A 22,837-nucleotide genomic window follows, 5' to 3' on the forward strand; every position below is an offset into this window, starting at 1 on the left:
ATGTTGAAGTTGTACCACAATTTAACAAATTTTGCAACTGAATATCCAACCTACTTAACCAAGTATAATCACAATCAGATACTAATGATATCAATGATACAATTATACTAATAAATACCATAAGGTAATTTAACCTAATAAAACTAGTATTAATATCATAAAATGCAAAGGGTTAACTCAGAATATTTTCCTTTCCCATAACAACACAAAACTCTTTCGTTTACAAAAAGACTGATAACCCAAACATTTATTTTCTACGTCTCACTCTACAACCCTTAATATTTAAGGGTTAATTAAGAACATATTACATGTTGAAGTTGTACCACAATTTAACAAATTTTGCAACTGAATATCCAACCTACTTAACCAAGTATAATCACAATCAGATACTAATAATATCAATGATACAATTATACTAATAAATACCATAAGGTAATTTAACCTAATAAAACTAGTATTAATATCATAAAATGAAAAAGGGTAACTCAGAATATTTTCCTTTCCCATAACAACAGAAAATTCTTTCGTTAACAAAAAGACTGATCTCTTAAACGTCCACTTCTGACAACTCACGATGCTACATTGTCGATAATCGCTCGAAACGATCATAGATTGCAGTGATTATCGACGCACCTATAGCTCGCAGACGTTTTCGCGTGTTGGAGAAAAACGATCTTGATCGTTGTATCGACGGAAATGGGGGAATAACAAAGAGAAAAGGAGACGGAACGATCGTTAATGACACGTAATGTACGCGATGAACGCGAATTATCCGGCGTAACTGTAATTTGCGCCTGTTTTTTTTTTCTTTCGATACGTCCCCCTCTTCTTCCCGGCTCCTCCTCTCGATTCGACCGTGCTTAGTTACGCAATGCTTGTGCAATAATTACCGATGTTTAAGCAATAGGCTGCCTCCGGCGCTACCGTGCTTGTCCCGTCACGAAAATGAAAAAAGAAAATGTTCGATTCGAACGCCACTTATATCGATCTCTGACATTACTTCGGTAATCGACACGCGGCATAAGGTATCCTCGTAAACCATCTATGTAATAGTATTCTCATTCTTCACAATTTTTCAATTTCGTGGCCTCAAACTTGATGTTAAGTTTTCACATTCCCAGATGCGTACGTTCTTAAATTTTTAAATCGTCAAGGTTTCATATGTATAAGTTTCTAAGACTCTGTATGAGAGTTGATTGAACAAATTCCTGAATTAATATATTTTGTAATTTTTTAATTTCTGAACTTCTACATTTCTTAGTTCCTAAACTGACAGAATTATAAATTTTCGAATTTCTGTATTTTCTAATTCTTAAGTTTCTGAACCCTTATATTTCCGAATTTCTGCATTACCTAATCCCTACATTTCCGAATCCTTGAATTCCCCAATTCCTAGTTTTTCGAAATCCCTAAATTTCCCAATCCCTAAATTTCCGAATTCCTAAATTCCCCAATGCCTACATGTCCGAATCCCTAAATTCCCCAATCTCCACATTTCGAAATCCCTAAATTCCCCAATCCCTAAATTTCCGAATTCCTAAATTCCCCAATGCCTACATGTCCGAATCCCTAAATTCCCCAATCTCCACATTTCGAAATCTCTAAATTCCCCAATCGCAAAATTTCCGAGTCCCTAAATTCACCATTTCCTAGATTTCCGAATCTCTAAACCCCTTAATCCCTAAATTTCCTAATCCCTCAACTTCCAAATCCCTAAATCTGCAAATCCCCAAATTCTCCAAATCCCCGAATCCCCAACCCACTAAAAGAACCCCCAAAAAACAACACCCACCACCAAATCAAACATTAAAAATGATTGACACTAAATTCTAAATCCGCAAATTTTATATTCGTTCAATTCTATACTAGGCAACAGGGATATTAAACGGTAACCGATGTTCAATAATAAACCAAGTTACAGAGTAGTATCTGTTGTTTGTTTCTTAGGAAGCCCGTTAGAAAACCACGTCGCGTGTTTCTTTTCATAGCAAAGTATTCGGTTGACTCACGATCAGCGTGCAAACCGGAAACGAACGATCGGTCCATTAGGTGGAAACAGAGGGCCGCGCGTACGAAATTAACTTTACTCGTTTCGCTGAAACAAAGTTGCTCAACGTCGATAGATTTATTTTACTACCTTCATGTTACTTTTCAAACTTCTTATTTTTCATGTTACATTACAGTTACAGTCTTTTTAACAATTAGAACGTGTTGATTTGTAGTGCGTAGGATTACAACGCGTCAAAATACAGCACGTAGAGTTACAACGTGTAGAGTTATAATGTGGAGGAATACAGTGAATAGGATTGCATACGTGGAATTACAATGTGTTGAAATACAGTGTATAGGATTTATAACGCGTCGAAGTACAGCGCGTAGAGTTTACGACGCGCTGAAGTACAGCGAATAGAATTTACAACGCACTGAGATACAGCGTGTGGAATTTACAGCGTGTAGAATTGTAACGCGCCGAATTACAACGCGTGGAATTCACAATGCACCGAATTACAACGCGTGGAATTTACAATACTCCGAATTACAACGCGTCGAATTTCCAATGCTCCGAATTACAACGCGTCGAATTTCCAATGCTCCGAATTACAACGCGTGGAATTCACAACACGTGGAATTTACAACGCATGGAATTCACAACGCGTAGAATTATAACGCGTGGAATTTACAACGCGCCGAATTACAGCGCGTGGAATTTCCAATATTCCGAATTACAACGCGTCGAATTTCCAATGCTCCGAATTACAACGCGTGGAATTCACAACACGAGGAATTTACAACGCATGGAATTCACAACGCGTAGAATTATAACGCGTGGAATTTACAACGCGCCGAATTACAGCGCGTGGAATTTCCAATATTCCGAATTACAACGAGTCAAATTTCCAATGCTCCGAATTACAACACATGGAATTTACAACGCGTAGAATTATAACGCGTGGAATTTACAACGCGCCGAATTACAGCGCGTGGAATTTCCAATATTCCGAATTACAACGCGTCGAATTTCCAATGCTCCGAATTACAACGCGTGGAATTCACAACACGAGGAATTTACAACGCATGGAATTCACAACGCGTAGAATTATAACGCGTGGAATTTACAACGCGCCGAATTACAGCGCGTGGAATTTCAATATTCCGAATTACAACGCGTCGAATTTCCAATGCTCCGAATTACAACGCGTGGAATTCACAACACGTGGAATTTACAACGCATGCAATTCACAACGCGCCGAATTACAGCGCGTGGAATTTCCAATATTCCGAATTACAACGCGTCGAATTTCCAATGCTCCGAATTACAACGCGTGGAATTCACAACACGTGGAATTTACAACGCATGGAATTCACAGCGCGTGGAATTTCCAATATTCCGAATTACAACGCATCGAATTTCCAATGCTCCGAATTACAACGCGTGGAATTCACAACACGCGGAATTCACAACGCGTGGAATTTACAACGCGCCGAATTACAGCGCGTGGAGTTTCCAATATTCCGAATTACAACGCGTCAAATTTCCAATGCTCCGAATTACAACACATGGAATTTACAACGCGTGGAATTTACAACGCGCCGAATTACAGCGCGTGGAATTTCCAATACTCCGAATTACAACACGTGGAATTTACAACGCGTGGAATTTCCAATGCTCCGAATTACAACGCGTAGAATTTACAACACGTAGAATTATAACGCGTGGAATATACAACGCCCCAAAATTCAAAGCACCAAAGTACAGCGCTCCAATAGCACAACGCATCGAACTCGACCGCCCTAAACTTACAACGCACAAAATTGCCATATAACGCGAGCTAAATTCAAACGAAACTACACAGTCAATTATACACGAGAAATTGCAAATTTCCGTTCGTAGGAATCATAGCTGTCCGTCAAGTAGAATCAACGGCCAGAATTGCTGTTGGCAAGGTGACGATTTTGCTTCGCGAAGCTAATGTCGCGAATATACATCGCGTGATCCTACCTAGTAGGAAATATTCACGGATTAATCTTTCTTCCGTCGTTAATGGCTGCCGGTATCATAGTTTCCATGTAAATTTTTATAATTGGACCCTGCAGCTTCCGAATCGTAAGCGTGTTTTTCTTGTCGGTATCCATCACGGCTTACCGAACCAATCTATATATGGAAACGCTAATCTTTTTCTGTTTGTTTCATTCTTATAAATATCTACATTGATCGGAGTTGAATCAGAAATATGATTGATATGTTTCATCTAAATATTTTTTAATGTGGTAACAAGTCTTCCTCGTTTCTTATGCAATGACCGTTACTTTCAAAAGTTTACAAGTTGACACGATTGACGTTAATAGGTTTATTCCGTTACTTCTTCGAACATGTAAATTTTACGTTAACGATTACTTTCTTGTTACGAATAAAATCTACCCTAAATGTCAGACGCATTTAAATAAAATCAAAGACATTCGTCGATGCCGAAACATGTAATGCATGCCGTAACCTAGTAAAATTTATGCATCCGGTTAAACAGGATCCACAAAACGTGCCAAAACCTACGCGGACCCAGAACCGGACTGCAGAATGTTAAAAATCAAATATTGAAGCTCTTTATTAACAACGCGAATCGCGGTTCTAGGCGAATTAGCACATCGTATCGGCGAGGAGATCAACTTTTTTGAGAAAGACCTCGTCTTGAACTCGTAAAACGTTGACGATCGTCGCGAATTCGACCGAACCGCTTCGAATTCAATTAACACAATTTTTTTTTCGAAACCTTGAGATTCCATTCCAAAACGTTTTGTCGCGTAACGTGTACATCTACTGTCGCGACGGATCAGCGATGGCCGAGATTAAAAAACAAGTAGCTCATAATTTGAAATGCCCGGGGCGGAGAGGTCGATCCATGGCGCTAGTTACTGGTCGATCGATCATGTCGTTCGCGTATATCCAGCCTTTCTGCCCTACCATTGCGCTTATCGCGTCGTTTCGATCCCGACATCCTCCAATGATCGACAGAGTATCCCTTCTTGCGGCTAGTTCGCATCGCGCTAAACACGACCCTCCGAGTTCGAAGGTCACGGCGAAACTGCCGCTCTAACGAACGCGCCACCACTATTCGTATCTGCGCGCCGAGCTCCAGCGCCGGTGAGCCGCGCTCTGATTGGTCGACCGCTCGAGGGGTGGGAGTGCTATATATTCAGGCACGCACCGCGTCTGCGTCAGTTGCGCGCGTACCTTTCTTTCGTTGTGTTTCTGCTCCCGTTTGTCCATCGTTCTTTCACGAATTCAGAAATTGTTCCTCCGCAATCGAGTATATTTGTGCATTCAGTGCGATGGTAAATTCATAACAGAAAACTGTGTGCGGATAGTTCGGGGACTCGAAACATGAGAGAGAAACACGATGGACGTTTATTCGGTTCGAATGTGTGAAAGAAGCAGTGAATTTTTGAAAGTTCAGTAGACACGGACGTAGTTTTATGTAGACTGTGTGAAAGAGCATCGATGCTGGCACGAAACGAAGAATTACGCGCCGATTGAAAGCCGAGATTACGAAAGAAATCGATCGAACACGCTGTGGGGCTGCCATGACAATGGTCGTCAACAAGATCAACATGTCGTCGTACTCCACGCCACGACGTACTTTCTTCTCGGGTCTACATTCGAAGGTAAATGGCCGCTTTTGTAACAAAACTTTCTTTTCTTACTAATTTTAACGTTCAATGGACTCCATTTCGGTGGACTCCGTTTTGATAGACTCTAAAAATTCAAAATTTAGTTGTTGTACGAAGTTTCGGGAAATTCCAAACATTCGATACAATTTCGAATTTGTTCCTTCGTACAGTGTGAACGTAGTTGCATTTCCCGTCGTACAGGACAGATTCAGGTGGTACAATTCACTCATAATTTCTTTTCTATAATAGGTTTAATAATTTTGCTTGATTCTTTCATGATATTAGAAAAATATATACTAAATTTTTCAGAGAAAGAAATATATCCAAATCGTTGAGTAATCTTTGTTTTCTTTTGCTCCAAAAAATCTTCCCTGTTATGAATCATTGTTTATAAAATATCCTACCATTAACCGATTTCGAAAATAATACACAAATAAATTCCTAATTTCGAGAAATCGAAACCATCAAATAATAGGCAAATGCGTACATGTACAATTGAGATCACGAAGTTCGCTTCGTTTTCTCGTTGTTTTCACGGTTGTTCGAAGCGGTTGTCGACGAAAACAGATTGCGCCGTTGTATCCCGTACAATCCTGATCGTAGATTCCTCGAAGGCAGCTTCGGAGAGCGTGCTCGACCGCTTTTACGGTATTTTCCCGATTCAGCGATAAGCTTGGTGTCCCTGATCGTGTGTTCGTCGGATTAACGGTTCTACCGGTTGTGTCTTGTCGTTCTCCGTCATAGGAAATGCTTCCATGGGTTTCACGTATCTACTCGTGTCGTGATTTCGTTCGAAATTTATTCACCCTCGGCCGCGTCGTTTCGATAAGTCGGAACACGTTGCTCGAACTGCAACCATTTGTTTTGCGCGTTCCTTTTTATTCGCCGCAGGAATATCGAAATGCGACGATCTAGGGATTTCTCGAATCTAGATATTTTCTTAGAGGTAACATTTTCTCGTAGGAACAAAATGTAGATAACATTTTGAAGAATTAAATATTTTAGCGATCTACACTAATTTTAAGTCTAGGGACTTCCGTGGGTGGAGTTTGTAGAGTCTAGGGATTTTTAAACTTTTCGAGTTATGGGTACTCTTGCGGGTTTAAAGGTTTACGTGAATATTTTCTAGATGTGGAAATCTCGAAACACTAGTGATTTTTTAGTGTCTTTTGAATCTAGGGTTATTTGATAGACATTTCAGGAATTTAAAGATTTTGGGAGTTTAGAGATGTTAAGGTTGTAGATAGTTCGAGGATACAGGTATTTTTGGAATTTAGGGATATTTTTTATTGAGAGATTTCGGGAATCTAGGGATATTTTGGAGTCTGATATTTTGGGAGTTAAAAGGTTTCAGGAATCTAAGTATTTGTAAGGTTTAGATTCTTTCAGAGTCGGGATTTCTAGAATCTAAAGATTTTTTGGATCTAGGGAATTCATAGGAATGTAGAAATTTTTTATATATAGAAGTTGGAGATTTTTTAGATGTAAAGATCCGAGAGGCATAATTTACTAATTTAAAGATGTTCTATGGATTTAAAAATGTCTAGGGATTTTGCACGTTTAGGTATGTCGTGAATTATCCCTATTTTATCTCTGAAAGCACAGAGATCTGTTGAGACACAGAAGTCCGGATATTTTGAAACTGGAACTCCAGAAATGCAAAGATCTAGGAATTTATGAATACAAATGCGATATAGCGAGCACGCAATAATACACGATTGTAAGCACGCGATATCGCGTGGGCGGTAAATCTCGCTGGAAAAATTCGGTTGCGAAATTCGCGCTTAATATTCAAGGTAATAATAACGAATTCACAATGCATCTGAATCGATGGTTCTTGCTCGTTATTTACCTTGGACGACCGTGAACGTGACCGTGTTTCGTCGCTAAAGAGAAGAGCAGAGAACGAAGCGAGCTTCGCCGACGACGGTCCACGCGAACACAATCGTCCCTCCCGGCGATATTTTTTCGCGCTTTTCTGGCCGAACGCCAAGTTATTTCCACCAGCCGCGTCTGGTAATCCTCCGGTGCCATGCGTGAACGAACCCACGATGGCTTACGTAATTTGAAACCAGCGAGTTTGTTAAACCGTCGTATTCGCCTAAGAAAAAGAAAAAAGGAGCTCTGGAAAAAGGATCAGCCTGTGTCTCATCTCCTGGAAACATTCGAATGGAAACATTCAATCGCCTTTTCATGCGATATACAGCGTATTGCGGCACTGTTCACTTTTCGTATCCCTGCAATCTTACGTGCCACTCGACGGTTAAACGCGTCGAATTTAGGTCCGGTTAAATTTAGAGCGTTTCTGTCGCCGCTCGTTACTCTCCCGGTTTCGCGATTCATTATTTCCCGGTCCGTTTCGTCGTCGCCGTTTTGGCCTCGACAGGAATTTCTTTTCAATGTCTTCGGTATGCAACTGGTCCTCGGTAATTGCGAAGCTTTGAATTTGTTTATGGATAGGTATCGCGAGGATATGAAGTATACCACCTAATTTGTTGATGCATTGTTCGATATAAGTCAGTAGTACGCACTAGCGTTACTATTATAGATGGGGAATCAGGTGACGTGGAATGTGGAATACCGTAGATATCTGGTATTATATAGTTTTATGGATGAGTTCAAGTTTTTTCATTTTTCTAGGTGTGAAATTTTCAAGCTTTTGATAGACATAATCCCAAATCCCCATGTCCCTAATTCTCACATCCCCAATTCTCAAATGATCAATTCCCAAATCCCCAATTCTCAAATGATCATTTCCAAATCCCCAATTTCTACATCCCCAATTTTCACATCCCCAATTACCACGTCCCCAATTTCCACATCCCCATTTCTCACATCTCCAATTTCCAAATCCCCAATCTCCACATCCCCAATTCCCAAATCTCCAATTTTCACATCTCCAGTCTCTACATCCCCAACTCCCAAATCCCCAATTTCCACATCCCCAATTCCCACGTCCCCAATTCCCAAATCCCCAATTCCCAAATCCCCAATTCCCACATCCCCATTTCTCACGTCTCCAATTTCCAAATCCCCAATCTCCACATCCCCAATTCCCAAATTTCTAATTTTCACATCCCCAGTCTCTACATCCCCAACTCCCAAATCTCCAATTCCCACATCCCCATTTCTCACGTCTCCAATTTCCAAATCCCCAATCTCCACATCCCCAATTCCCAAATTTCTAATTTTCACATCCTCAGTCTCTACATCCCCAACTCCCAAATCTCCAATTTCCACATCTCCAATTCCCACGTCCCCAATTCCCAAATCCCCAATTCCCAAATCCCCAATTCCCAAATCCCCAATTCCCAAATCCCCAATTCCCAAATCCCCAATTCCCACATCCCCATTTCTCACGTCTCCAATTCCCAAATGATCAGTTTCCAAATCTCCAATCTCCACATCCCCAATTCCCAAATCTCCAATTTCCAAACCCCCAATCCCCAAATTTGCTATTCGCAAATCCCCAATTCCCACGTCTCCAATTTCCACATCCCCAATTCCCACGTCCCCAATTCCCAAATCCCCAATTCCCACGTCCCCAATTTCCACATCCCCATTTCTCACGTCTCCAATTCCCAAATGATCAGTTTCCAAACCCCCAATTCCCAAATCTCTAATTTCCACACCCCCAATCCCCAAATTTGCTATTCCCAAATCCCCAATTCCCACGTCTCCAATTTCCACACCTCCAATCCCCAAATTTGCTATTCCCAAATCCCCAATTCTCACGTCTCCAATTTCCACATCCCCATTTCTCACGTCTCCAATTCCCAAAACCCCAATTCCCAAATCCCCAATTCTCAAATGATCAGTTTCCAAATCCCCAATCTCCACATCCCCAATACCCAAATCTCCCATTTCCAAACCCCCAAATTTGCTATTCCCAAATCTACAATCCTTCAACCTTCCATCTCCAAATCCCCAAAGTCCCAACCCAACCTAACGCATCACCAAAACTGCGCATATCGTCCCATCTATATTTAGCAAATAAATACGTTCTTAACGAGTTCATCATTATCCAAGGGTATACTTGTTTTCCTGGTCGCAGATGGCCATCCTCGTAAACAGGAAGGCCCGAAAACCGGCGATGGTACCGCGCTAGATTGAATAACAGGGTAGCCCATGGCACGCGACGATCACTTTCGTTAAATGGTCGATCGGTGATCGTTAAAGCGGCATTAATATCAATATCTCTTTGTTAAAGAGAATGCGCGGCCTCTTTCGACGGTCCCTTTCACATTTTACTTTTCAGCCGCGAAGTCGAGTGGAACTTTCGCTTTTGTCCGCTATTCAACGTGTCGTCCCTTGCTCAGTCGTATGCAAAATTTTACCTTCCTATTCAAAGTACAACTTAATCGTCCAACAGTTAGCAGTAAATCGTTTATTTCTTGCGTCTTTCAGCCTTTAAAAGGGAATTTACATACTTCTTAAAAGTTACATTAACATAATTCGTTCCGGTTGCGAGGCGTCAGTTTTCCTGCGTTTTCTGTAAGCAGCCTTTCGAGGACGGAAATTTGTTTGTATTTCAATCTTTGTGTACACTTGACGATTTTTTAAATATTCAAGATACTTGTAGGAACACAAGGAAAGTAAAATTAATAAATCTAATACACATCTATCGATTATCTACTGCGTGTATCGTATGATAAACTTAAAGTCGTGGACTTTTAGCAAGTGTCGAATAGCGATGCACGATGACATTAATTCTTTACATTCCTGCGTTGAGTGTGGTTCAACATTACATTTCTCTTGGATCTTATAAATAATTCAATAAATACTTTACTTATAACATTCTCATTTATATACCACTTATAATAAATAAAAAATATACTTGTTATCTACTCCACATCATAGCAACACATTTTATTCAGAACCCTTTGATGAATCTCATAAATTAAGGAGTTATCTTATCTATCAAAGTAACTAATAGAAATTAAGGAGTACAAAGGATAACAAGTAAGTAGATCCTGTAGGATTAATCGCAAACATATCCGGTCCAGTATGGAGAAGGAACGTGGTGTTCGAGGACGCAGTAAAAGCAAGCCCGCGAGACATAAAAGATTCATTTTAGCGGAGAGGTGACCCTGTCGACCCAGCATCCGCTCTCTGTGGGCGGCTCTCCTTCTTCGCCCCGTCGCTCTTCTCTATCCTCGATTTCAACAGACCCTTTCGCTCTCGCGTACGTAGCCCGATGGTCGTTTTCTTTTTCCATTCCGCGGGCCAGCTTCTTTCGAGGTGAGCACGGAAAAAGGGTGAGGGAGGAGGCGCCTCGTTGAGACAATTAAGCGGCAGCGTTCCTCGTTAAATTGTAACTGCTACTAAATTGCCGAGAGTTGGGAGACCAGCCTTCTTCTGCCCTTCGTTCTTCCATCTTGAGGATTTTCGGACGATCGATTTGCGGTGATATTCTGAGAAGTTTGGGGATTTTTGGTGTTTGTTGATTTGGGGATATGGATTTGGATGTTTGAGAATTTGGGGATTTAGGGATTCGAAAGGTTGAGAATTTGGGGATTTAGGGATTTGGAAGTTTCAGAATTGGGGGATCTAGGGATTTGGAAGTTTCAGAATTGAGGGATCTAGGAATTTGGAAACTTGGGAATTTGGGGGCCCAGGGATTTGGATGCTTGAAAATTTGGGGGTTTAGGGATTTGGAAGCTTGAGAATTTGGGGGTCTAGGGATTTTGAAGCTTGAGATTTTGAGGATCTAGGGATTCGGTAGCTTGAGATTTTGGGGATCTAGGGATTCGGTAGCTTGGGAATATGGGGATCTAGGGATTTGGAAGCTTGAGAATTTGGGGGTCTAGGGATTTGGAAGCTTGAGAATTTGGGGATCTAGTGATCTGGAAGCTTGAAAATTTGGGGGTTCAGGGATTTGGAAGCTTGAGAATTTGGGGGTCTAGGGATTTGGAAGCTTGAGAATTTGGAAGTCTTGGGATTTGGAAGCTTGAGAATTTGGGGATCTAGGGATTTTGAAGCTTGAAAATTTGGGGGTTTAGGGATTTGGAAGCTTGAGAATTTGGGGATCTAGGAATTTGGAAGCTTGAGAATTCGGGAATCTAGAGATTTGGAAGCTTGAGAATTTGGGGATCTAGGAATTTGGAAGCTTGAAAATTTGGGGGTTTAGGGATTTGGAAGCTTGAGAATTTGGGGGTCTAGTGATCTGGAAGCTTGAGAATTTGAGAATCTAGGAATTTGAACATTTTTAAGTTTGAAAAAGTAGCAGTTTGGAGCTTTGGAAATTTGTGCATCTAGAGATTTAGCCATCTGAGAGTTTAAAAACATAGTAATTTGGGAATTTTCAAATCTTCAAATTTACAAATCTGAAAACTTCAGATACCAAGAATTGAGAAACTCAGAAACTTAATAATTTATAAATTTTCTAATCGAAGAATATAAGAATCGTCAACTTCTAATCCCCAATTATGAAAGTCCCCATAGTCTCCGAACATTGAAACACCTAAATGCTACCACCACTCAAAAAAGCAACCAAATCGATAAAGCACGTGTCGTCCATAAATCTACCTTTCCATAAATCCTGTTAGAGTCCGGTAACAATCGATCAAAACGTCGAAAGGAGTAGCATGTATCTTCGTTCGGAAGACCGTTACTTCCGGTCGGTGGACGACGGGCCCGGAAGCGACGATGGAACGTTTCGAATAGTCTGGAAAGAATTCGTAGAATACGCGTTTCCCGAGTAAGAGCGACACTTTCACAAAAGCGACGGTGAACCGGATGCGTTTAATCTGTAACGCGTCGCGTTGCGTCGCGTCGAGACGCCCTCGAGAGAAAGAGACGCGTCGTAATAGTAATTACCGAGGAGAGACGTAGCAGCTTGCGGATGAATGGACGAGTCAGAATGAAAGAATTATTTACGCGGCTGGTGATCCCATTAAAGCACGCGATCATCCTCGACCGCTTTCGACTTATTCTCTGACGTTCTACCAACTATTACGTAAACGCTAAACTACGTCATTTGTTTTCTCGGAATAAAAATACGACGAGAATTCTTGGAGAATTTTCGGTGCTGTCAATTGTTCGTCTAGCTTTGGTTACGTTAGGTAAATGTAGGTTCTGGTACTTTTCTATCGAGTTGGACGGAGAGGCGGTAAAGTTTTGGAATTCAGGAGTTCAATTTTTACTTCGCTAAATTTGCGGAATGTGAATTTTTTCTTTTTCACTCATGTTCCGCAATATGCTCCTAGATTCCATATATTTGTCCGCAGAGTCGGCGACACACGGTATTCTAAAAATTTTGGGATTCAGGATTTTCAATTTTTATTTCGCTAATTTACCGAAATATGAATTTTTCCTCTTCCACTCATGTTCCGCAATGTGCTCCTAGATTCCACATATTCGTCCGCAGAGTCGGCGACACACGGTATTCCAAAAATTTTGGGATTTAGAATTTTCAATTTTTACTTCGCTAATTTAACGAAATATGAATTTTTCCTATTCCACTCATGTTCTGCAATATGCTCCCAGATTCCATATATTCATCCGCAGAGTCGGCGATGTACGGTATTCTAAAAATTTTGGGATTCAGGATTTTCAATTTGTACTTTGCTAATTTAATGAAATATGAATTTTTTCTCTTCCACTCATGTTCTGCAATACACATATTCCACACTCCACATATTCGTCCGGAGAATCGGCGATGCATGGTACTCATACCAGTCTCAAAATTCAACAAAATACAAAATGTCTCATTTAAGTAAGACTCTCTAAACATCCTCATTTATCAGGACACAAAAATGAGCTTCATATCAGTGCTATTAAACGAACAATATCTTGTTAATATCAATTATTTAATTACTATTAAAATAATACATGAAACATTTTCAGTATAATCAAATCAAACAGTCCCTCTAATTAAATGAATTATTCAGTCAATAACAATTAAATGAGACATCTTGTGTGCACATGTATTTAAGGTTATACTAATGATACATTTAGTGTTATACTAATTACGATGAATTTCATTTTAGTTTTTTCAATCATTTCTTTTTAAGTTTCTTTTCAATCCTTTTTTGTAACAATATTTTTTCAGACTTTTTTTCTAACCAGTTCTTTTTACAGTCCTTTTTTGTAACAAGCTTTTTTTGCAGTCTTTCAAAGTTTCCTTTTTCTATCTTTTTTTTTAAGCAAGTTTCTTTCAGTCTTTTTTTTAACAAGTTTTTTTTCAATCTTTTTCTAACAGTTTTGCTTTCTAGTCTTTGTTTGTTCTATCAGTTTTTTGAGTCCTCTTTAACAATTCTTTTTCAATCTTCTTTTTTATAATAATCTTGTTTAGACTTTCTTTTTAACAATTCTTTTTCAGTCATTTTCTCTAACAGTCTTCTTTTTAGACTTTCTTTTTAACAATTCCTTTGCAGTCATTTTCTCTAACAGTCTCTTCTTTAGACTTTCTTGTTAACAATTCTTCTTCAGTCATTTTATCTAACAGTCTCTTTTTTAGTTTTTCTTTTTAACAATTCCTGTGCAGTCATTTTCTCTAACAGTCTCTTCTTTAGACTTTCTTGATAACAATTCTTCTTCAGTCATTTTATCTAACAGTCTCTTCTTTAGACTTTCTTTTTAACAATTCTTTTTCAGTCATTTTCTCTAACAGTCTTCTTTTTAGACTTTCTTTTTAACAATTCCTTTGCAGTCATTTTCTCTAACAGTCTCTTTTTTAGTTTTTCTTGTTAACAATTCTTCTTCAGTCATTTTATCTAACACTCTCTTTTTTAGACTTTCTTTTTTAACAATTCTATTGCAGTCATTTTCTCTAACAGTCTCTTCTTTAAACTTTCTTGTTAACAATTCTTCTTCAGTCATTTTATCTAACAGTCTCTTTTTTAGACTTTCTTTTTAACAATTCTTTTTCAGTCATTTTCTCTAACAGTCTTCTTTTTAGACTTTCTTTTTAACAATTCTTTTTCAGTCATTTTCTCTAACAGTCTTCTTTTTAGACTTTCTTTTTAACAATTCCTTTGCAGTCATTTTCTCTAACAGTCTCTTTTTTAGTTTTTCTTGTTAACAATTCTTCTTCAGTCATTTTATCTAACACTCTCTTTTTTAGACTTTCTTTTTTAACAATTCTATTGCAGTCATTTTCTCTAACAGTCTCTTCTTTAAACTTTCTTGTTAACAATTCTTCTTCAGTCATTTTATCTAACAGTCTCTTCTTTAGACTTTCTTTTTTAACAATTCTATTGCAGTCATTTTCTCTAACAGACTCTTTTTTAATTTTTCTTTTTAACAATTTTTTACTAGTCTCCTTTTCTAACAGCTCTTTCTAGGTGTAACTTTTAAATCCTGCATCTAGAAGAGCTTCAAATCTATAAGAAAGTTCAAAGGAAGTAAATTCCGAACAGTATAATCAGTCTCGAAGCATACAATGGTTGTTATTCGGAGGCTAGCATAATCACGATAGGAGAGCCGGCGGTATAGTTCGCGCGACCGGTTTCCTGTGGACTGTTCTCGCGTCGGGTGTCGCGTTCTACGCTCCGTCGAGTCGTATTTCTGTTGTCAGAGAAATGTCACGCAGTCCGTGTCCCGGCGGCGTGCTTCGTTTCCCCCGAACAAACCAGCGCATAAGCAGAAGCGAAGAAAATGTCACGCCGTTGACGCGCATCAGCGATCCTTCTTCTCGCTCGGCGACGTCGCGGAGATCGCGAGACCGCGCTAAGATTACACGTTCGCGAAACAATGCTCCGAACGAAGCTGTTCGGAGAGTGCACGTGTGCCGCTCGAGATGGCTTGTTCTATTGCGTTCCGGTAAAACGATACCGCTACGTTTCGGTACGTGGGTCATCTCTGCTTGCGCAACGTTCGCTAAGTAATTTATAGCAGGATTCAAGAAATATTAGTTCTCTGTCGAAGATATTTGGCATTCTGCGTTTCTCTTTTAGGATAGTTTGGTTACATTTCATTCTCTGTGGATGTTCGTTGAAGTTCGAGTTGCATTTTTCGTGAGAGGTACTTCGAATTTCTATATTCACAGATGTCAAGGTTTTGTAATATTTGTGTTTGAAAATTAGGCTCATTAAGTTTTAAATACACAAACCTATGTTCTTAAAGTTAGAGGCACACAAATTTCTAGATCTTCGAATTCTAAGGGTTTGGACTTAGATTTCTAGAATACCTGGATTAACAAAGTCCAAGAGTTTCATATAGCTACATCACCTACACTTTTGGAACTACACATCCCTAGATCCCCAATTCCCCAGATCGTCAAATCGCTCAATCTCTAAATCCCCATACGACCTGTATACCTGGGTCTTCTAGTTCCTACGTTTCCAAATTCCTATATAACCAAAATCCCTAGACCTCTAATTACCTACACCTTCAAGTCCTTAGATCCCAAAAACCCCCAGATCTCAAGAACCCCCACATCCCAAATACCCCTAGATCTCAAGAACTCCCATATCACAAAAATACCTAGATCTCAAGAACCCCCATATTCCAAATACCCCTAAATCTCAAGAACCCCCATATCACAAAAATACCTAAATCTCAAGAACCCCCATATTCCAAAAATTCCTAGATCCCAAAAACCCCTAGATCTCAAGAACTACCATATCCCAAAAACCCCTAGATCTCAAGAACTCCCATATCCCAAAAATTCCACAAATTCCTACACCCCAAAAAACCTAGATTTAAAAAATTCCTAGATCACCAAAAATCCTTACATCCCAAAATCCGCAGATCCCAAATTCCCTAGATCCAAAAATCCTCAGATTCCAAATTCCCTAAATCCAAAAATCCTCAGATCCCAATATCTCTAGATTGCGATCCCTATCCTCAAACTTCTAATTCAGCAAATCCCTAGATTCTCGTATCGAGATCTTGAAAAATCCCTAAAAATGAAGATATAGGTTCTGTTCTATTTCCTATTGTGTTGTGGTACCTGAAATTGAATATCGGGATTTATAACCGAGGGGAAATACAAGAAAGGGAAACCGAGAAAGACAGAAGCAAAGGGTGCAGGCGTGGGCGACGTTAATCAACGACGGCGCCACTCGAGTGGATTATCAACCTGCGAGCGTGGAAGCCAACCGACGCAAATTCGCGGAACAGAGAAGAGGAAAGCCTCGAAGAACGCGGGACGAAGAAACGAGATCCGTGAAACCCGCGATGTAAATGACCCCGGTCATGCTTCATTACGTCGGTTCTCGGTGCGAGTACACCTTTACGCTAACTGAGATAACCTACTCCCACGTGTCTATCGATCAGAAATTCGAACGTTGCCTCTGCTTTTTTGTAGACGGCAGATTTATTTCGATCTGGTGAAGTTGACGGTGTGAAAAGTATCGGGAGATAAGCCTGTACTGACAATTAATATATTGTGATATTAATATGAGACCACTGTAGTGAGATAAATAATTTGCTACAATAATGTGCTATAATATACTATGTAGCTTAATATATGATGTGTAGTATGATATACTGTAATGGTCGTATTATAAGTATTATGTCTGTGGTAGCATGTTAAGTACATATGTCTAGTATCTACTTATAGTAGCTATTTATAGCAGCATTAGAAACTAGATATGAAATAATGCACATAGAAGTCAATTATTTTTTATCAAACATATAGGTATTACATATAACATGTGTTATATGTGTTACACAACAAACTCTCATGTATTATATATCATATTAAACATCATTTCAAATTTTTGCAGCGTTAAGTAAAATTGTAAGTTGTACCCACAAAAGAGTTAGCAATCTTGATGTATACATATATGTTATGAAAATAGTATGTTATTGTGATAGAACATGCTTCTTTGCACCTGCCCTAATTCTTCTACCCTACTAGGCTGCAGCCACCAATGATTCCAGTCCTCACCTAACCACCAGTGCTTCTTCTCTTTACTGAGCCACCAATGATTTTGGTTCTTACCTAACCATCAATGGTCACAATCCTTACCTAGTCTTACTTCCTCCTCACTGGTGTTCTCATCCAAATCCCCTAATTTGCCTCACATTGTTCTCCGAACGTTTCCCTGCACCATAACCACCAAACACAGATTCTAATTCTAACCTAACCACCAATGATTCCAGTGTTTACCTAACTACCAATGGTACCAGTTCTCACCCTAGTCTAAGCCTCTATGATTGTTCTCCGAAATAGAAAAAGTAGAAACCGTAATATACGAATATACTGACAGATAACGGACAAAGAGATGCTCGTGTTCAGAAATAGTAATCGCGGATTGAAGTTGCCGGACGGAAAAGGATATACCGTTTTTGCCGATCTCGGTGAGCGGCGCCTTTTCGAGCAAGCAAACGGCGCACTGCCACGAGAATTTATGGAGGAAATCGCTAATTGAACGGCTCGTAAACCGTTACGAAACGCAACTTGTTCCCCTGTCCAATTGTTCCACCTCGTAAAAACGCTCGCTCGTTTTATGTATTAATAAAACGCGCTCCGTTGTTTCCAGGATTCGTCTGTCCCAATTCTGCTGGTTGAAATTTGTAGTTCCTTGGGTAAAATTATGGTTGGATAAAATGTGGTGATGGGGTTATGTAAGATAGGAATGCGTGTGGAATGGAAATTTCTCAAGTTCTCACATTCGAAAATTTTTATAGGTTCAGATCTCTACATCCACATGTACTGTACACTCCAGAATGCATGGATCTCTAAAATCTTTACAGTACAAAATTCTTACATCTCCAAGATTGTTACAGTTCAAAATTCCTACAGTCACAGATTGCTACACTCTCAGATCACTACATTCCCAAATTTCTACATCTTCAGATCCCTACATCCTCAGGTATCTTTCACTCCAAAATTCCTACGCCCCCAGATTCTTATGTCCCTAAATTCTCACATTTCCAAATTTCTATATCTCCAGATCACTATATCTCCAGGTCCCCTTCTCTCTGGAATTCCTACGCCCTCAGATTCCTACATCCCCAAATTTTCACATTCGCAAATTTCTACATTCCCAGATCCCTACATCTTCAGGTACCCTTCACTCCAAAATTCCTACGCCCTCAGATTCTTATGTCCCCAAATTTTCACATTTCCAAATTTCTACATCTCCAGGTTCCCTTCTCTCTGGAATTCCTACGCCCCCAGATTCCTACATCCCCAAATTCTCACATTTCCAAATTTCTACATCCCCAGATCCCTACATCTTCAGGTACCCTTCACTCCAAAATTCCTACGCCCCCAGATTCCTACATCCTCCGTTTCCAACATCCCCAATTCTCACATTCCCAAGTTTCGACGTCCCCAGATCCCTACATCTTCAGGTCCCCTTCACTCCAAAATTCCTACGCCCCCATTCCTACATCCTCCATTTCCAACATCCCCAATTCTCACATTCCCAAATTTCGACATCCCCAGATCTCTACATCCGCAAATCTCCTACACTCCAAAATCCCTATATCCCCAAAATCCCAACACCCCCAAGTCTCTTACACTTCAAAATCTCTACATCCTCAAGATTCTTTCACTCCGAAGCTCCTACATCCCCAAATCCCTAAAATTCCTAAATTTCTAAATGTCATAAATCCTTGGACCTTCAAGTTAGAACTGCCTATAAAATACAACAGTATATGCATCCACACCTATGTATGTATAACATTCACAGACTCCTAATTAAGCACCTAATATTACAACACAATATTCCGTAAACTCAGAGGAAACATTATCCACTCCTTTATCAATATTTTTAGAATGTGAGACTTTCCGCGAATCACAAACAATGTCAATACTTTACTCGACCATTGCAAGCTAATTATACAAAAGCAATTTTTTGTTCATTCAAAGATAAAATTTTATTCATCCTGAATAAAAAAACTCGCACGCTGTACTGATAAATATTCGAGACACTGGTTCCTCCATAAAATGAGACTTACGTAATTCGTTCATTGTTTGAGGAAAAATATGGCGAACGAGGAAAGAGCGCAAGAAAATAAAAAGCAACCTTCGGACGCAAAGGTCGAGGATGGCAGTCGATGCAAAAGGAAAAGTGGATAATTAGGCGGGTTCGGTGAGATGCTAATTAACCGTTTAACGAGCGGATGCCGGTTCTAGTCGTTTCGAGGCGAGATGTAAGCACGTTGATAAACGATTCATCTATTTGCCAAGGACACCGTTAATTACCTTTCGGTATTAATTGTCGCTAAAGTGGGACGATACTTATAAATATTTAACGATTGTACAAATGAACCGACGTGCTTCGGGGTTATTTTCCACACTTTATTTAGGTTTATTGTTTGAGAGTGTATTCTTAGGTTAGGTTAGGTTGAAGCCTACATTAATTTATATTTTGTTGAATTTGTAAATTGCTTCATTATGGAATTTTGAAGTTCTTAATGTTTGTAGATTTTTTAAATTGCAAGGTTTTAGATTCAACAAGGTTTTATATTCAAATTTCTAGACTCTGCAATTTTTTGATCTTCAAATTTTTAGGTGTCTCAAATACCTTAGGTGCCTCAAATACCTTAGATACCTTAAATGTCTTATCATCTTTAGATTCACATTTCTCTAAATCCTTTAAATCTTTACATCTCAAAATTTTTATATCTGCATATTCTTAGGTTCTCAATCATGATGTGACGAATATTTCTATATTTCTAATTACATACATTTCTAAATGCTAACATCCCCAAATCCTAATGTCACCGAATCCCTACGTCCACAGATACCTACACCTCCAGATCCCTCCATCCTGAGATTTCTACATCCCCAGGACCTACACTCCTAGATATCAAATCTCCAGATCCTTACATCTCCATATCCCAACTTCCTGATATCCCTACATCCCCAATTCTCTGCGTTCCCAGATCTATATACCCCCAGATTTCTACATCTTCAGATCTCTGCACCCCCATATCCCTATACATTCAGATCTCTACACTTCCCAAATCCCTAGATTCCCAAATCTTTACACCCCCAAATTCCTACTTCTCCAGATCCCTACTAGCCCCGATACCTACACCCCCAGATCCCTATACTCTAAATCTCTACACCCCCCAATATTCTTACATTTTGAAATCCCTACATTCCCAAATCCCTACGTCCCCAAATCCTTGCATCCACAACTCACCACGTCCCCAAATCCCCACATCCCCAAATCCACCACCTCTAAACTCTCTATCCCCTCCCAAATCCTCACATCCCTAAATTTCCTAATTTTTAATTCTCCACCTCTGCAAATCCTCCAACCCCTAATCCTCCCACTCCCCTATACCCTTAACTCTAAATCTAAAAATCACTGTCGTCCCAAACATCTCAACTGTCGATAACGCTAAAAATTTGTACATACGTTCTACTTGCAACTAGAACACCCGGTTTCTACGCAGACCGATTTCTCATCTGAACAGGACATCTATTCGCAGTAAGAGCCGTTCTCCGGCACCGAATAAAGAGGGAAACCGGCAAGACAGACGTGTCGTAAATAAGTTCGAATTCCGGTTCTCGATCGAACGAGACGCGTAAGTCAGTCCTGGTGAAAATAAAAAGAGAAAGAAAAAAAAGAAACGAACGGTCGCGACGGAAAGTCGCCGATGTAATCTAGTTTCGCGACGGTCGTTTTCTGACCCTAACACCAGGCTCGCGTGACACGTTCACAAAGGACCGAGGTGGGCGTAAGGACACCGGCCACTTGGATTTAATCCTTTACCTTACGATCATTTCGTTCGCTGTTCGCGTTCGGATCAGACTTCTATAGAAATTATCCTTCAACATAAATCCCATCACAATATCTAACTGTTGCTTGTACGAGGCTGTTAAAAAACTTGATAAAACCCTTGGTTGTTTGTTGCTTCGATAAGACACATGTGGGGTAGTGAGATATGGTTTGTAGGTTTGTGTAGAGTAAGGTTCGTAGCGACAATTTGAAGTTCACAGGTTTAAGGGAGGGTCTTATGATAGTCACGAGGGTAGAGGGCAGGTAGTGAAATTTTTGAGATTTTAGCTTTGATGGTGTTAAGTCTGTTGCTGGAAAAAGAAAGCAAGAAGAAATGATTGTAGGCACACAAATCACTGCATTATTAAATTCTCAGGTTCCCAAATTTCTGAATCGCTAGATCATCAAATTTCTACATTTTCGAATTCTTACATCCCCAAATTGGGGGGTCCCTAAATTTCCATGTCCCCAAATTCCGAGGATTCCAAATTCCTATATCCCCAAATTTGGGGGATGCTAAATTCCTACGTCCCCAAATTGGGGGGTCCCTAAATTCCTACGTCCCCAAATTCGGAGGATCTCAAATTCCTACGTCCCCAAATTCGGGGGATTCCAAATTCCTACATCCCCAAATTCGGGGGATGCCAAATTCCTACGTCCCCAAATTGGGGGGTCCCTAAATTCCTACGTCCCCAAATTTAGAGAATTCCAAATTCCCACGTCCCCAAGTTGGGGGGGTCCCAAATTCCTACGTCCCCAAATTGGGGCGATCCCAAATTCCTACGTCCCCAAATTGGGGGGTCCCTAAATTCCTACGTCCCCAAATTCGGAGGATCTCAAATTCCTACGTCCCCAAATTCGGAGGATTCCAAATTCCTACATCCCCAAATTTGGGGGATGCCAAATTCCTACGTCCCCGAATTGGCGGGTCCCTAAATTCCTACGTCCCCAAATTCGGGGAATTCCAAATTCCCACGTTCCCAAATTGGGGGGGTCCCAAATTCCTACGTGCCCAAATTGGGGGTTCCCTAAATTTCTACGTCCCCAAATTTGGAGGATCTCAAATTCCTACGTCCCCAAATTGGGGGGTCCCTAAATTCCTACGTCCCCAATTTCAGAGGATCTCAAATTCCTACGTCCCCAAATTCGGGGGATTCCAAATTACTACGCCCCCAAATTTGGCGGATGCCAAATTCCTACGTCTCCGAATTGGGGGAGTCCCTAATTTCCTACGTCCCCAAACTCGGGAGATTCCAAATTCCTACGTCCCCAAATTCGGGGGATCCTAAATTCCTACGTCCCCAAATTCGGGGGATTCCTAATTCCTACGTCCCCAAACTTGGGGGATACCAAATTCCTACATCCCCAAATTCCTACTCCCCCAAATACCTACTCCTCCAAATATCTACCTCCCTAAATCCCTACATCCCCAAATTCCTACCTTCCCTAATCTCCACATCCCCAAATCCCTACCTCCCCTAATTTCCACATCCCCAAATCCCTCAAATTTATTTCAATCCACCATTAACAGTAAAACT

The 22,837-nt window shown here is 40.1% G+C and overlaps 1 protein-coding gene across 3 annotated transcripts in view; it reads left to right on the top strand.

The window, feature by feature from the left end:
- Nucleotides 1–22,837, top strand: part of Sarm (sterile alpha and armadillo motif) — a 128,224-nt gene that overhangs the window by 54,132 nt on the left and 51,255 nt on the right. The window contains exon 1 of one of the 3 annotated variants that reach the window (XM_012281535.2): nt 5,203–5,658. The exons of the other annotated variants lie outside the window; for them this stretch is intronic. Within the exon in view, the coding sequence (XP_012136925.2) occupies nt 5,578–5,658 (81 nt within the window). The 5' untranslated portion in view covers nt 5,203–5,577. Of the gene's footprint in view, nt 1–5,202; nt 5,659–22,837 lie in introns of those variants that run through there. 3 annotated transcript variants of the gene reach the window in all.

The sequence above is a fragment of the Megachile rotundata genome, chromosome 4 (assembly GCF_050947335.1).
Source record: "Megachile rotundata isolate GNS110a chromosome 4, iyMegRotu1, whole genome shotgun sequence".
Classification (NCBI taxonomy): Eukaryota; Metazoa; Arthropoda; class Insecta; order Hymenoptera; family Megachilidae; genus Megachile; species Megachile rotundata.